The sequence below is a fragment of the Lepidochelys olivacea genome (assembly GCF_965140295.1).
Source record: "Lepidochelys olivacea isolate rLepOli2 genome assembly, chromosome: 1".
In the NCBI taxonomy this organism is placed as follows: domain Eukaryota; kingdom Metazoa; phylum Chordata; order Testudines; family Cheloniidae; genus Lepidochelys; species Lepidochelys olivacea.
Genome location: NC_140411.1, coordinates 54,460,197 through 54,476,762, shown reverse-complemented (window position 1 = coordinate 54,476,762; position 16,566 = coordinate 54,460,197). Strand labels below are relative to the sequence as shown.

General features: G+C 38.8%; 1 protein-coding gene across 1 annotated transcript in view; it reads left to right on the top strand.

Annotated features, from left to right (window-relative positions):
* TRPC4 (transient receptor potential cation channel subfamily C member 4) overlaps nt 1–16,566 on the top strand; it is a 210,162-nt gene that overhangs the window by 138,006 nt on the left and 55,590 nt on the right. Inside the window, exon 4 of the mRNA XM_084617453.1 lies at nt 14,597–14,933. Coding sequence (XP_084473579.1) covers nt 14,597–14,933 — 337 coding nt within the window. The remainder of the gene's footprint in view (nt 1–14,596; nt 14,934–16,566) is intronic.

The window sequence follows — 16,566 nt, the reverse complement described above, 5'->3', positions numbered from 1 at the left end:
CAACAAAGCTGATGGAGAATATGTCACGTCTTCCATACAAGTAGAGACTAAAAAAGACTGGGACTGTTCAGGTTAGAGAAGACATGACTGAGGCGGGTCAGGGATATGACAAAGGTCTATAAAATCATGAATGCTGTAGAAAAAGTGAATTGAGAAGCACCCTTTCCCACAATACAAATCCAGGGGTCACTCAAAGAAATTAATAGGCAGCAGGTATATAACAAACATAAGGAAGTACTTTTTCACACAATGCACAATTCATCTGTGGAATTCATTTTCGTGGGATGTTGGGATGGCCAAAAGGGTCACTGGGTTAAAAAAACCCAAAAAACAAAACAAGGTAAGTGCATAGAATAGGTCCATCAATAGCTATTAGCCAAGATAATTAAGGATGCAACTCCATGCTCAGAGCTACCTTAATCCTCTGGCTGGAAGAGAAGATGGGTGGATTTCTCCAAAATGTCCTATACACTCCCCCTGAAGCTCTGATATGGGGAGTAGTATGGCTGAACTGACAGAGAGCTAAGTAAATATTTTGGCTGCTGTGTTTTATCCCTACACATGATGCACAGACAATTACAGTATAAATGTTTGAAAGTGATTAAATAGTTACATGCATTTGGCAATAATATGTCTCGATGATATGAAGCAGACAGGCCCTGTTTGTTATCAAATGGAATAACCACGTGTGGCAAAGAACTGACAGGAGTAAGGACCTGCAGCTAGCCTGCTTTCCTGCTAGCTTAACCACTAGACTGTCTAATGAGCACAGCTAGGCCCCCAGTTAGCTGTTTGATTGGTCCAACCTCTAACTGAGGGGATCAGCAGACCCAGCTCTTAAGGCCAGCAGCAGCATGGTGCTGGCTGGTCAAAGCATAAGCCTGTAGCTATGTTAGCTCCTGCCTTGCTCCTGCCTTCTCTGACTCCAGATAACCTGTTTCTGATTTCTGGTTTGGACTCTGGGCTTGACCCCTGGCTCTGATTCCTGGTTCTTACTCTGGCTTTGACCCTTGCTTCTGTTTTCCTGCTCTAGATCATAGAATCATAGAATATCAGGGTTGGAAGGGACCTCAGGAGGTCATCTAGTCCAACCCCCTGCTCAAAGCAGGACCAATCCCAAACTAAATCATCCCAGCCAGGGCTTTGTCAAGCCTGACCTTAAAAACTTCTAAGGAAGGAGATTCCACCACCTCCCTAGGTAACGCATTCCAGTGTTTCACCATCCTCCTAGTGAAAAAGCCCCTCCTCCCCCAAGTATGTTGTATATTACATTATATTTTACCATAATAAAAGGTACTGGGGCATATGCTGATTTCAGTTACATCAGTGCAAACAATGGTTTTACAATGAGATCAAAATATGGTCCATAGATGTGAGCAAGGGAAAATGTAAATGAATAGCAGATTGTACCTGAGTGGAGGAGGTAGATGTAACAGGTCAGCTTCATGAACAATTACTTTCTTTCAACCAATAATTAAAACTAGGGCTGTCAATTAATTGCACTTAATTCACGGGATTAACTCAAAAAAATTAATGACAATTACAAAAATTAATTATGATTAATCACAGTTTTAATCGCACCATTAAACAATAGAATATCAATCAAAAATTATTAAATTTATTAAATACTTTGGATGTTTTTCTACATTTTCAGATATATTGATTTCAGTTACAACACAGAATGCAAAGTGTACACTGCTCACTTTGTATTATTTTGATTACAAATATTTGCACTGTAAAAATGATAAAAGAAATACTATTTTTCAGTTCACCTCATACAAGTACCATAGTGCAATCTCTTTATCGTGAAAGTGCAATTTACAAATGCAGATTTTTTTTGTTACATAACTGCACTTAAAACCAAAACAATATAAAACTTTAGCAGCTACAAGTCCACTCAGTCCTACTTCTTGTGCAACAAATTGCTAAGAGAAACAAGTTTGTTTACATTGTTAATGCTGTCCGTTTCTTATTTACAATGTCACCTGAAAGTGAGAACAGACATTCGCATGGCACTTTTGTAGCCGGCATTGCAAGGTATTTACATGCCAGATATGCTGAACATTCATATGCCCCTTCATGCTCTGGCCACCATTCTGGTGGACATGCTTCCATGCTGATGACGCTTGTTAAAAAAATAATGCATTAATTAAATTTGTGACTGAACTCCTTGGGGGAGAATTGTATGTCTCCTGCTCTGTGTTTTACCCGCATTCTGCTATATATTTCATGTTATAGCAGTCTTGGATGATGACCCAGCATGTTGTTCGTTTTAAGAACACTTTCACTGCACATTTGACAAAACGCAAAGAAGGTACCAATGTGAGATTTCTAAGGATAGATACAGCACTTGACCCAAGGTTTAAGAATCTGAAGTGCTTTCCAAAATCTGATCAGGATGGGGTGTGGAGCATGCTTTCAGAAGTCTTAAAAGAGCAATACTCCGATGCGGAAACTACAGAACCCGAACCATCAAAAAAGAAAATCAACCTTCTGCTGGTGACATCTAACTCAGATAATGAAAATGAACATGTGTCAGTCTGCACTGCTTTGGATTGTTATCAAGCAGAACCCATCATCAGCATGGACGCATGTCCTCTGGAATGGTGGTTGAAGCATGAAGGGACATATGAATCTTTAGTGCATCTGGCATGTAAATATCCTGCAACGCAGGCTACAATAGACTGAGCGATTGGCTGAACAAGAAGTAGGACTGAGTGGACTTGTAGGCTCTAAAGTCTTATATTGTTTTGTTTTTGAATGCAGTTATTTTTTGTACTTAACTCTACATTTGTAAGTTCAACTTTCATGATAAAGAGATTGCACTTCAGTACTTGTATTAAGTGAACTGAAAAATACTATTTCTTTTATTTTTACAGTGCAAACATTTATAAAAAAAATAAATATAAAGTGAGCACTGTGCACTTTGTATTCTGTGTTGTAATTGAAATCAATATATTTGAAAATGTGGAAAATATCCAAAAATATTTATATGAATGGTATTCTATTATTGTTTAACAGCACGATTAATCACGCGATTATTTTTTTAATCGCTTGACAGCCTTAATTAAAAAGCATATTGATTATATAGAATTCCTGTAGCCTCCCTCTCTTCCCTACTTTACACTGACCACCACCACCATCCAATCCATACCAAACACCACTGCAAAGACTATAATCCTTGCTTGTAAATCTCAGCCCTCATTCTCCTTTTTGGGTCTCTCCACTTATCTCCCTTTTCTCTCTCATGCATCATATGAAAGCTTCTTGCCATTGCTTCTCTGCACAGCTGTCCCCTCTCCTTATCCAACCTCCTCTCTCCCCTGTCCATCTGTTCTTTGAGCCAATACATTGGGATTTGTGGAACTGTGTCTAGTGCCTTATGAAAGAGAATTTTCATTCAGTAGACCAGGAACAATTTGGGATAGAAAGGACCCGAAAAACTTGCGTTTTCATACAAATTCTGGAACTTTTTTTAAGTTCTACAACAGTGAACCTGATTCTCCATTGCCCTACACCAATGTACACAAGTGACTGCAAAGTGGATCTAAAATGGTACTAAATCCCAATGCTTGCATTTTATACCCACTTGGCAATTGTGTACATGTTTACACAAGGTACAGGGAAATGGAGAATCTTACCCATGGTGTTTTAAAGGAATTCAGAATGCACGTCATGATAATCACTTACTTTCGAACCCCATCTCTTCTCCATTTCAACTACCAAATTTTAGAGAATGTTATCAGAGGCAGGCCTTACATGTCACATCACAAAGAAGGCAAAAGGGAAACTACCCTTCATCAATACCAGTCCCTTTTAGGCACTCTGTCATGACCCCCTTTTTTTTTATGTATGTAACCCATGTAACTCTCACTGATGTCAGAGTGAAGACATTATATGGGCTGTTGCATTTATTAGACTGGATAGTAAAGTGTTACAATGCAAGATCTTAAAATCTCTGGGGCAAAGACTTCTTTGTACTATATGTCTGTAGAGCTCCTAGTAGAACTGGACTCTGACTGGAGCCTCTAGGCATTACAGTACTGCAAATAGATATTTGTAAAAGAAAAAAAAATCTTTAGTTTACAATGCATTTCTGAAATCCTTTGTGTATTTCCTGGATTGCAGGTGATTATCCTCATCATGATGATCCCAGGTATATAAATAGAGAGTGCAAGAATTTCAAAGGCTTCAGTCTCAGTCCTAAAACCACTTATTCATATGCTTAACTGTAAGGATGTGAATTGATCCTAAACACGTGTGTAAGTGTTTTCAGGATCAAACTTTAACTGGCATCTTTCTGTTGCTTTCTCTTTAGCTGATGTTATCCATAGTACTTGAGAAAGGCGTTTGTTGTCAATAGGAAATATATTAACATAAATCTTAATGTGGCAAAACTACTGATCAGAATAAGTCAACAACAACATGAAACTTGAGAACTTGCGAAGGGCCTATCTGCCAGGGATGTAAGTGTGCAGCACTTTAGGGTGTGAAACTACAGCACATTAGTTTGCTGTTCAGTAATGTCCTATGTGGACCCTGCTACCACACACTAAAAAGAAACAGGCCTATAGGAAAGATCTGCAAGAAGGAATTCAGAGTCATTTGTCACAATGTAGAAGCATATGAATAGACTAAAGCAGAACAGCCGGTGGTATCCTTCATGCTTCCAAATTGCTGGAAAGTACTAGGAACACATTGTACATGAAAATAAGAAACACAGTGGCTGCTAATAAAACGGATCAAGAAATATCATGTCAAAGAACACATAATATAACACCACGGGGAGGTTATTGATACCATAGAATGTAAACTTTCCCATTAAGAAAGTAGAAATAGACTTCAAAGACAATATTCTGGTATAAGCAGTGCATGCATAATAAACCAGTGAACCAAAGAATCTACTTTTTTACAGTTGTAAAACATTAAGGTAGAAAAATGTAAAAAGTTTTAACTTTAACTTTAAGCATGTGAATAGGCCTAATGACTTCAGTGGAGCAAGTAGTGTGCTTAAAGTTAGACATATGCTTAAGTACCTTGCTGAATCAGTGCCTAATTTAACTGCAGTGTAGAATCTACTGAGTATTATACTGAAATGGAATAGTCTTACAGTAGGGATTTGCTACAGTTACTGAGCCATCAATCTATGGTTATCTGTGTGTATGTGTTTGTGTCTTAAACAGGATTATCAAACCCACAAACCACGATTGCCTCAGTGCAAGATCCTAGGTTCAAAGTTTCCTAGTTGTGACATGATATGACATGAAGACAAACAGTTTAAGAAGATATGACATGAATCTTCTAACAGAAGGGGCAGAGCTCTGCGAGTAACTGCTTCAACAGCATCCATGTTCTCTCTTCACTCAGCATTTCCCATCATTAACATTAACAGCAATTCCATGACTCACGAATTCGCAGACATCAAGCTACAGATGCCAGTTTCACAGACATTTAGCAAAGATTGCTTTTATGCTATTCCAGCCAAAGGCTGAGCAATCCATTCCTTGAATTGTGAGTTAGTATCCTCCTGATGAGCCACTTATGGATATTGCAAACTGTACATTGGAATACTGGAAAGCAAAGAAATCATACTGGGCTGATCTTGTAAGCTTCACTTTGGGAATCATAAATTGTCCCTTGAAGAGCATGCATGAAGGTATTTTAGCATAACAGGATATATTATAGAAGATCTGCTATCCAAATTACTACCAGATAATGGAGAACATCTGGCATTGCTGAAAACGAAACTTGCTAAATTTATGAACAGTCAGTGTTGTAGTCCTGGTGGAGACACTGAGGCTAATGAACTGTATGAAGATTAAATATATATTAACCAATTCTATCAGTGACTCTAGGTCAGATTTTTAAAGATATCTGACAGAGTTGCTAAAAAAAATTCTATGGAAGTTTTCCATCGTAAGATGACGTTTCATCAAAATTGAAGAATTTAGTAGGAACATATTCATAGATTCTAAGGCCAGAAGGGACAATTGTGATTATCTTGTCTGACCTCCTGTATAACACAGACCATAGAGTTTCCCCAAAATAATTCCTAGAGCATATCTTTTAGTCTTGATTTATAGATTGTCAGTGATGGAGAATCCACCACAACCCTTGGTAAATTGTTCCAATGATTAATTACTCTCACTGTTAAAAATGTATGCCTTGCCCTGCTAAATCGAAGAGTTCATTATTAAATATATGTTCCCCATGTAGGTACTTATAGATTTTAATCACGTCACCCCTTAATCTTCTCTTTTTTAAGATAAATAGATTGACCCCCATTGAATCTATCACTATTAGGCATATTTTCTAATCCTGTAATAATGTTAATGGCTCTTCTCTGGGCCCTTTCTAATTTATGAACATCCTTCTTGAATTGTGGCACCATAACTGGCACAGTATTCCCACAGTGGTTGCACCAATGCCAGATACAGAGGGAAAATAACTTCTTTACTTCTACTTGAGATTCTCCTGTTTATGCATCTAAAGATCACATTAACTCTTTTGGCCACTGTGTCACACTGGGAGCACATGTTCAGCTGATTATCCACACAACTCCCAAGCCTTTTGCTAAGTTGCTGTTTCCCAGGATAAAGTCCCCCATATTGTAAGTTCTGTAACATTCTTTGTTCCCAGATGTATGCATTTACATTTAACCTTATCCACCCAGTTTATCAAGCGATCCAGATCATTCTGAATCAGTGACCTGTTCTCTTCATTATTTACCACTACCCCAATTTTTGTATCATCTGCAAACTTTATAAGTAATGATATTATGTTTTTTTTCCAGGTCTTTGATAAAAATATTAAATAGTGTAAGGCCAAGAACGGATTTCTGTGGATCCCACTGGAAACAGACCTGCTTGATGATGATTTCCCATTTACAGTTACATTTTGAGACCTATCATTTAGCCAACTTTTAATTCATTTAATGTGTGCCATGTTAATTTTATATCATTCTAGTTTTTTAATCAAAATGTCATGCAGCTCCCAGTCAGACACCTTACGGAAGTCTAAATATATATGTCAACCCTATTACCTTTATCAACCAAATTTATAATCTCATAAAAAAGATATCCAGTTAGTTTGACAGGATCTATTTTCCATAAACTCATGTTGATTTGCATTAATTACACAACTGTTGTTTAGTTCATTATTAACCAAGTCCTGCTGCTCCATTATCTTGCCTGAGACTGATGTCAGGCTAACAGGCCTATAATTATCTGGGTCATCCTTTATAAAAATTGGCACAATATTAGCTTTTTCCCAGTTTATAGAACTTCTTCAGTGCTCCAAGACTTATTGAAAATAAAGATTAATGGTCCAGCAAGCTCCTCAGCCAGCTCTTATTGAAGCAAGATCTTTTGATTTTTATCATAATGAAACATTGCAATATTGCTGAATGAAATTATTTGGGAATTTTCATTCTGCAAAACTTTTTGAAATTTCAACTTTCATGCTGATTTCAGAATGAAAACAAATTTCAAAATTTAGAATTTCCTGAAAAATGGAAAATCCATTTTCCAACCAGCTCAAGTATTTAGGCATCTAAAAATGCAGATAGCTGCCTGGTGAGGTTTTCAAATGTTTCTTGGTGCTTACCTCACATTGATTTTAGTAGACGTTAGGCACCTAGGTGCTTTTGAAAGTACCACTAAGCACCTATCTGCATTTTTAGATGCCTAAATACCTTCGAAAATCTGGCCTTCAGTACTCTTGCCTTTTCAGTTGCCCCATGTGGTGCCCATTCTTGGCCTTCCTCCCTCCAATGCTTGTGTGTTTGCTTCTTCACATGTAAACAACTGACAGCTGGCAATAGCAGCTAGAGGTCCATTATTGCTAGATGCATAACACCCGTGAGACTGGGCTCTTTTTTTGCTCACTATCTCAGATAAGTTATGCATACTGTCAGTGGTTAACTGCTGGCAACTGGTATTGGCAGCTTGTCTTGTCCAGTGCATCAGGGTCCCACTTCATTTATCCAGTGAGCTCTTGCTCTGTTGTGTGTGTCTTGTGTCTTTATTTTCCATTTAGTGATGCCCCTGACATTGAAGTTTTCCCATCTCCTGTAACAGCCAGCTTTCTGCAGTTATTGACATATCTGAACCTTAGTTAATTAAAGGTTTTTGACTCTAATATTTTTATGTGGGAAGGGGGCAGTCCACAGCTGTAAACAACAAAGACTAATAATAATGAATGAATCTGTTAGGACCTTTTTGAAAAATACCACAAACCTTTTCCATTTATAACCACTAGTGTTCAGTGAGTAATGTATTTGAGAAGAGTCACACAGTAAACAGGGAATAGATCCCAGGTTTTCTGATTACCAAGCTTATGATCTTTGGTGAATCTTGAGTAAGAGTATGAAGGTTATATTACCTCTGGATTTGGCTCTGGTGTGGCTACTCCTGGAATACAGTGTCCAGTTCTGGTGTCCAGCATTCAAGAAGGATGTTAATAAATTGGAGAGGGTTCAGAGAAGAGTCACAAGAATGATTAAAGGATTGGAAAACATGCCTTACAGTGATAGACTCAAGGAATTCAATCTGTTTTTGAGGAATTATTTAAGCTCAGTACCAATGTGGATACAAGAACAAATGGACATAAACTGGCCACCAGGAAGTTTAGACTTGAAATTAGACGAAGGCTTCTAACCATCAGAGGAGTGAAGTGTTGGAATAGCCTTCCAAGGGAAGCAGTGGGGGCAAAAGATCTATCTGGCTTTAAGATTAAACTCGATAAGTTTATGGAGGAGATGGTATGATGGGATAACATGGTTTTGGTAATTAAATATTCATGGTAAATAGTCCCAATGGCCTCTGATAGGATATTAGATGGGGTGGGATCTGAGTTACCCAGGAAAGAATTTTCTGTAGTATCTGGCTGGTGAATCTTGCCCATATGCTCGGGGTTCAGCTGATCGCCATATTTGGGGTTGGGAAGGAATTTTCCTCCAGGGCAGATTAGAAGAGGCCCTGGAGGTTTTTCACCTTCCTCTGTAGCATGGGGCACGGGTCACTTGCTGGAGGATTCTCTGCTCCTTTAAGTCTTTAAACCACGATTTGAGGACTTCAACAGCTCAGACATCGGTGAGAGGTTTTTCACAGGAGTGGTGGGTGAAATTTTGTGGCCTGCGTGATGCAGGAGGTCAAACTAGATGAGCATAATGGTCCCTTCTGACCTAAATATCTATGAATCTATGAATCTATTTAGCTTAACAAAGAGAAGGTTGAGGGGTGACTTGATCACAGTCTATCAATATCTACATGGTGAACAAAATTTGATAAAGGGCTCTTCCGTTTAACAACGGTATATGAAGATCCATTGGTTAAAAGTTAAAGCTAAACAAATGTAGACTGTAGATAATGCATAATTTTTTTAACAGTGATGATAATTAACCATTGGAACAACTTACCAAGGGCTGGGGTGCATTTCTTCATCCCTGGCAATTTTGAAATCAAGATCAGATGTTTTCCTAAAAGATACACTCTAGTTCAAACAGGAATCACTTGCAGGATGTTCTATGATTCGTGTTATGCAGGAGGTCAGAATAGATTATCAGACTGGCCTTAGAATCTATGAATAAACCAGTCCTCTATTCACTGAACCATACTGCTTAATATTATTTCTTATTAAGGTAGTGTAATGGATTTATGTGTCTCTAGTGAAAATCATATGCAACGCTTGCATGTACCGTCCACCCACAAAAATGAGTCAAGTGATTTAGTCTTGTTCAAATGATACAGGAAATTTGTAATACACTTGTACAATACTGTTAGAAATAAAGTCGACAAGTGTAAATCTGAAAATGCGTCTGGAGCAGATTTAGAGTTATTTTCAGGAGGTCTAAACAAAACACTTGGGGAAGGCCTGGATTATATATATGGCTGATAGAACTGGGTAGTTGAAAGAAACGGTTGCAACGAAAGGAGATTTATTGCAACTTCAGGAAATTGTTCACTAGCTATGCCAATGCTGTTATCATATAAAAGCATGAAATTGGAGGTCTGGACCTTTTGGAAATTAATAAATCATCTGCATCTGGACGTGCTGCTTCATGGATTCTGTTTTATATCTCTGCCTGTGTTCTGCACCACAAGAGCCACTTCGCTATATCTGCAGCTCATATAAGACTTACGTGGCATGTTTATACATGTTTTGAAACATGCACAGTTATTTTTGTCTCAAATTTTTACATCTGCTAGTTTGTTTAAAGTACATTAGATTAATATCTCATTGGTATTTGTATATGGAGTTACTTGGTGTTTGGCATTTATTGGAAGAGGACTTCTAGGTCATTGTTTTCAGTTTGCAGTTGTTCATAAACTAAACAGATAAGGGAAAGATAAATGGGAGATGAATTGCATCTTTCATTTAAAATTTGTGTTTAAATTACATCAGAGGTTCTTGATGTTACTTGGTTCCTGGAGAAGTGGACTTGATTTCCTTCAAAGCCTGCAAGATACTTTAATTACAATTTCAGCCTCAATGAAAATGACTCAGTGAGCAAATCCAAACTTGCCCTGTAAAGAGGGTTTCAGAGAATATGAACATGAACCCCCTCAAAATCATTTTCCCAGTTGTATTGAAACATGCTGCTGAGTTGAAGGGATCTCAAGGGACTCTGCTAATGGATATCAACTTTCATTTAAAAATAATATTCTAGCCTTTTTCATTGTGAAGATGGCCTTGAAAACAAACTTCATTATCAGCCAATGTAAACTCATCACTAGGCTTGACAGAAACAAGCATCAGGGCTACACTTCTGCAACAGGAAGCTAGTTGGGAGCAGAAACCAAACTCACATTTTGAATGGGTGTATCCCAAAGAATCATCTTTTTTACCCTTCCAAAAATCCTTAGGTTGGCGTGGAAGACAGGAAATGTGAGGCAGGATCAGACCAGCTATCCATCTGTACTATATGCTTTCTTTGACAGTAGTCAGGACCAGATGCTCTTGGGGAAGGGGCAAGAAATCACATAGTGAACAGACAGCTAGAAGTTATCCATTTTGTTCACATATATGAAGAATTTGTAGTTTGGAAGGCCACAATTTTCCTTTATTTAGATCATGTAATAGCCATATGATCAGGCAGGAACAGAATCATGTTTGGGTATCGGGGCAGAACATTGTTTTACAGGCCAGCTCAAAAATGTTCCAGTTGGTTAACAAGCCTTGTTGTTACATTAACATTTTAATTTCATTTCACATTAGTATTTTAGCCCTTTTTGAGATGAGAGTTGAGCAGCTGCTGCTCACTCCTACAGCTACCCTGCCCCAGGTCCGCTTGGTATTGGCAAAGCACTGGTGCGAGTGAATCTCCCCTCCAGTGTCTACCTTGCAAGCTGCACAGTACCAATTTTGCCAGGTTCTCTCTCCAGAACTGCATAAGGAAGAAGGGAGGCAGGACCAAGCAGCAGCACTGAATGTGATTCCTACAGCCGCTAAAGCCCACTTGTCTCCCGCCTGTGCCTGCCTGTCCGACTCAAGCTCACACTGGGAAGAAATGGGAGCCCTCCTTTCCCCAGATTCCTCATTACTATCTGTTAGCATATAGGCTTGTTTGTGAGCCTGAGATAGAATTTTGGGTTTGACATTTTGATACTCTTATATCTTATACTAATATGTGTGAAGAGCAATGAACAAGGAGTCTGTGTGTTGCATTTCCCACAACCAGATGGGGCTTTTAGTACAGTGGGAAAAGATAAGGGATACAGTTAAAGTGTTACAACGTATGGTGGCAGTATAATATACAAGCATTCACTAGAAGGCTGCCTGGCTCTTCCCTCAAGCTAAGATCAAGCAACCAGTTAGGAGGGGCAAAGGGGTTGGGGCGGGGGGGGAGGCATAAGAAACACTAAAAGCCGAAGAAAAGCCTGGCCTTGGCCAGAACACAACCCCACTCCTTACCCCTCCCATGGAATACAAAAGAGGTGGGATGAAGACCCCAACTCATGACCCTCCAAAATGGCACATGACCATAAGTTGTAGGGGGTGGGACTAGGGGTGTGCACTGAAGGTATATTTGGGCCTGCTAAGGAGAGGGAAAGGGGACTAGGGAATGGGGACACAGGCAAGGCTCTGAGACGTCAGATCTGGGAAGGGGGACATGGGGTAAATGCTCTGTGGCATCAGAGCTGGGAACAGAATACTGGGAAACAGACTCTGCTGGTGTGTAGAGCTATGGAGGTGCCTGCTTGGAACTAACCCCAATAAACATTGAATTGCCTGCACTTCGGACTTCTAGTCTTCTGCTTTCTGTCTGCATGACAAGAACCAGGGGACGCGGTGAAGGGATAGCTCTCTAATACTACCACCCAGGATAAACTTACTTCTCCTTATCCACCCCGGACAAGCCAGGGACATCTGCTTCCACCCCAAATCTCAGATTAGCCAGGGAAACGTTGTTCCTTTTCCTGACTCCCTATATCAAGCAGGTGAGGCCTGGAAAGAGGGAAGGAGTATGGAACTGATGCATTTTTAGGAAATGAGAATGATATAGAATTGACAGATATTGTGGTGAGGGGGAAAGAGCATGGAACTGTCAAACTTGGGGGGGGGGGAGAGAAAAATATTAAATTCGGGGAATGTCACATGTTGCCAAGTGAGGTGGAAATTTTTTGAGGGACACCTTGTTAAAACATTGGCAGCACATCACATTGAAACAAGCTGCTGTACCTGCATATGGTATTATTACAAGCAGCTCTAACTTGAGATAAACATCTGAAACTTTTAGGGCTTAATATTTTTCCTAATGAAAGAAACAGAGAACACTGTATGATTTTTCTTTTTCTTCCTTTCATGATTCTTACAGTATAACTTATTTTCTTTTTTACCCTTTTCTTTTTTCCCCATTCAAAAATAACAAATTAATAGTCAGGGGATCAGCCTCAGAGCTAGTGCATGGTAAGCCACTATATCTTTATTGAAAACACTGAAATTCTACCAGCATGCAGCAGGTTTGAATTTGGTCCAGGGAGTTGGTTCCCTTTAATTTTACTAACAAGATCCACACATATAAAGAAAGATGCACATTGAATTTTAATTGAGTGCCAGATTCTGCCAAACCTACAATGTAAAGTAATACTTTCCCCTGCCAGTAGTTCCAGTAATTTCAGGGACTATTTAAAAAGTAATATATTACTTACCATGAGTAAGGATTGCAGAATCTGGCCCTTTGTAATTATAAGGTTTTATCAAAAAGTATGACACATATACAACTTATAATTACTCTAAATGCATATGATTGGAATTCAAAGCCATCTAAAATTGTTCAGTATTGATGCTTTAAAAAAAAAATCCTTGCACCAAACAGAAACTAAATGAAAAATTGTTAATGCATGGCTATATTAAGTTTTTAATTTTGATTGACTGCACTAAGTATGTGTGTGTTTGATGCAAAAAGGAGCATGTTTCTTTTTTAACCTTTACTCTGTTTGATGTGAGTGTCAATTCTATTATATGTCTGCTTATGTCAGTTCTATTACGTCTGTCTCCCAGTATCAAAGTTAGCATATGAACTATATGATAAAGGAAATCATATGAAGAAAAGTCTGAAATACACCAGAATCTTCTGTGAAACATTGAAAATGGGTATAAAGTGTATATATTTATATGAACAATTACAATTGTAGAAAGTACTTTTAAAGTTACTTTTAAGAAAAAGATCACAATGTAAAAATAAAAACAGGCACTAGGCAGTATACAACACATTGTAAAATAATAAAATAACACTGTAAAATATTGTAAAGGATGAAAATGAATATGAAAAAGGTTTACTAAGAAAGGCAGGGAGTATTAGGGATGGCAAGTTCTTTAGACAGAACTAAATTAGAGAATTGTCAGGGAATGTGATGGGGAAAAGCTTTTTTTTTTATTATTGTATGCACTTCTACTTTTTTAAGATGTTAAATTACAATCCTGCAACAACAATAATTCTTTGCATTGCCATAGTGACTTTTATCTGATGATCTTCACGTTCTGTTCAAGAGCTGAGTGAATAATGGGAACTTTTTTTGTGCATATGTATTTGAATCTAAAACAAATGTTGATACATCCATGTCACAACCCTTTTGTGTCTGATTTCCATTAACACTTGAGCAGTTGAGATTTACTAGCGTAAATACTTTTGAAAAGTGAATTTTAAGGGCCAGCATTTGTGCTGTACACAGTGTGAGCTGTACCACTTCTGGGGGAGTAACATGAGGGAGTATCCTTTGGTAGACACCATCTCTCCCAAAAGCCCCTGGCTTCATGGAGGCACACACTAAACACCATCCTTTAGGATGAGGTAGAGATGCCTGGAGTGCCATAATGGGGCTGAGCCAAATACCTTCCTGTCCTCCTCACCCATCCTCTTTCCAATGGCTGACTTACTGGAGGAAGGAGGGACTTATCAGTCCTTGTTCAGATGGCCTGCTATTATGACCAGTACTTGCATAGGCTGTGTAAATAGCATGGTGGTTTCTGAAAAGCTTTCCTCTATGCCCACCCAAAAGCCAATAACAATATGGCCCTAAAGTTGGCCTGTGGAGGAAATGAATGGGTAACAATCACATGGAATTGACTTTGTCCTTTCTTTCTTTTCCTTTAGTTTGTTGCCCAGCCCAACTGTCAGCAGCTGCTTGCATCCCGCTGGTACGATGAGTTCCCAGGCTGGAGGAGGCGACATTGGGCAGTGAAGATGTTGACATGTGCCGTGATTGGACTCCTTTTCCCTGTCTTCTCTGTGTGCTACCTGATTGCTCCCAAAAGTCCATTAGGGCTGTTCATCAAAAAGCCATTTATCAAATTTATCTGCCATACTGCATCCTACTTGACTTTTCTGTTTCTGCTGCTCCTTGCCTCTCAGCACATCAACAGGTCGGAGTTGAACATGCAGGGGCCACCGCCAACTATCATTGAGTGGATGATATTACCGTGGGTCTTGGGTAAATGTATTACTAAAGAAAATATAGTGGAAAATGTTTAATCCAGACATATTTTGTGAAGATTATTGAAGCAGGAATACATAGTGGAATATTGAATCATAAGCATTTCCATCCCAGAATAGAGCAGTAGGCCATCTTATCTAGTATTTGGGGACTGTATCAGGCAATTCAGAGGAAAGTTAAAAAAAGCCAGTCTGCTCCTGGCCAGTTATAATTCTATGCCATGGTAGGGGGAAGGGAGTAAGATTCAAGGGATTTTCTTTCTGACCTGAGCTGATGATTAATATATGCCCTGTAGCATGAGGATTGATAACTTTGTGATTTCTATCCACTGTAGTGCAGATGTTATTCTGATTTATATAAATTACCAATTTGAAATTTACTAGACTATTCACTTTTTTTAAAAAGTATCTATTTACTTCTCTTATCTTTCAATTTATAGTCCCTTTAACATTTTATTTAATACTTGTTTTTAGCTGTAAGGATGTTCTGTGACAGAGAACAAGACAGTTTATAGTACTTGCAGAACTTATAGTCTCAGAGTGTGTTGTTACTAATTTTAAATATCTCCAAAGGTCACAGCCATATTTCACCAATAATGAAGGTGCACAAATTATAATTAGCTCTGGTCAAAATTTTCCAATAAGCTTTTTAATCAAAAATGGTCATTTTCAAACAGGATTTTTTTCTGTGAAAAATTATTGACTAGGGCTAGTAAACAAATGTCAGTCAAAATATTTTGCCATCAGAAAATGGGGTATTGTTAAAGTCAAAAGTTTCCACGGTGGGGGACAAGGGGGAAGGAATGATTTCTGCTGAATTTTCTGTCCAGAAAATCAAAAGTAAACGTTTCTGCCTGGTTTCACCTAAAACAAAATATTTTGTTTGGGTCACCTGATTGTTAACCTGTATGTGCGCCTGAGCGGGTGCAGTGCCTCATGGGAGCTGTAGTTCCAGTTCGCTGGTGTTCCCATTCTCGCCTTTAGCCCCTCCTCACTAGCCACACTACATCTGCCAGGATGTACTGTAGTCTCTTTTATTTTGGTTTAGTTCAATCAAATCAGGTTTAGTTTGGTTTAGTTAATCAAATCAGGCTAATCTACAATAAGTCTGGTTTAAACCAATATAGGAGTGTCCACACAGAGGTTCACACATGTTTAAACCATTACATTGGTTTAAAATCACAACTTTAGTTAAACTGGTGCAACTGTCCAGTATCAATAAAGCTACACACAGATCCTTCCTCACAGTAGGCCCCTGACTTTCTTTCCATCCTCACAGTTCTCTATGAAGCTATTGCTCTGTCCACTTCCACAACCCTTCCTAGACTCCCCACCTGTTAGCTTCAAAGGAAAATGGTGATGAATTTTATATTTTTGGCCCAAATTGAGAGGGCCCCAGATAGTGTTGATCATGACATTTAGGATATGTCTACACGGCCCTGCAGTTCGGCCTATGTGGGTGTGATTTGCAGTATGTGCTGGCATGCTGCACTGTAACTCCCCCGTGTGGAAGCTGTGGGTGCAAACTAGATACCTTTCAGTTTGCATCTGCAGCAGCCACATGGGATAGTTAATGTGCAGCATGATAGCACGCACTGCAGTGCACATCCATGAGGTCCAAACTGTGGTCC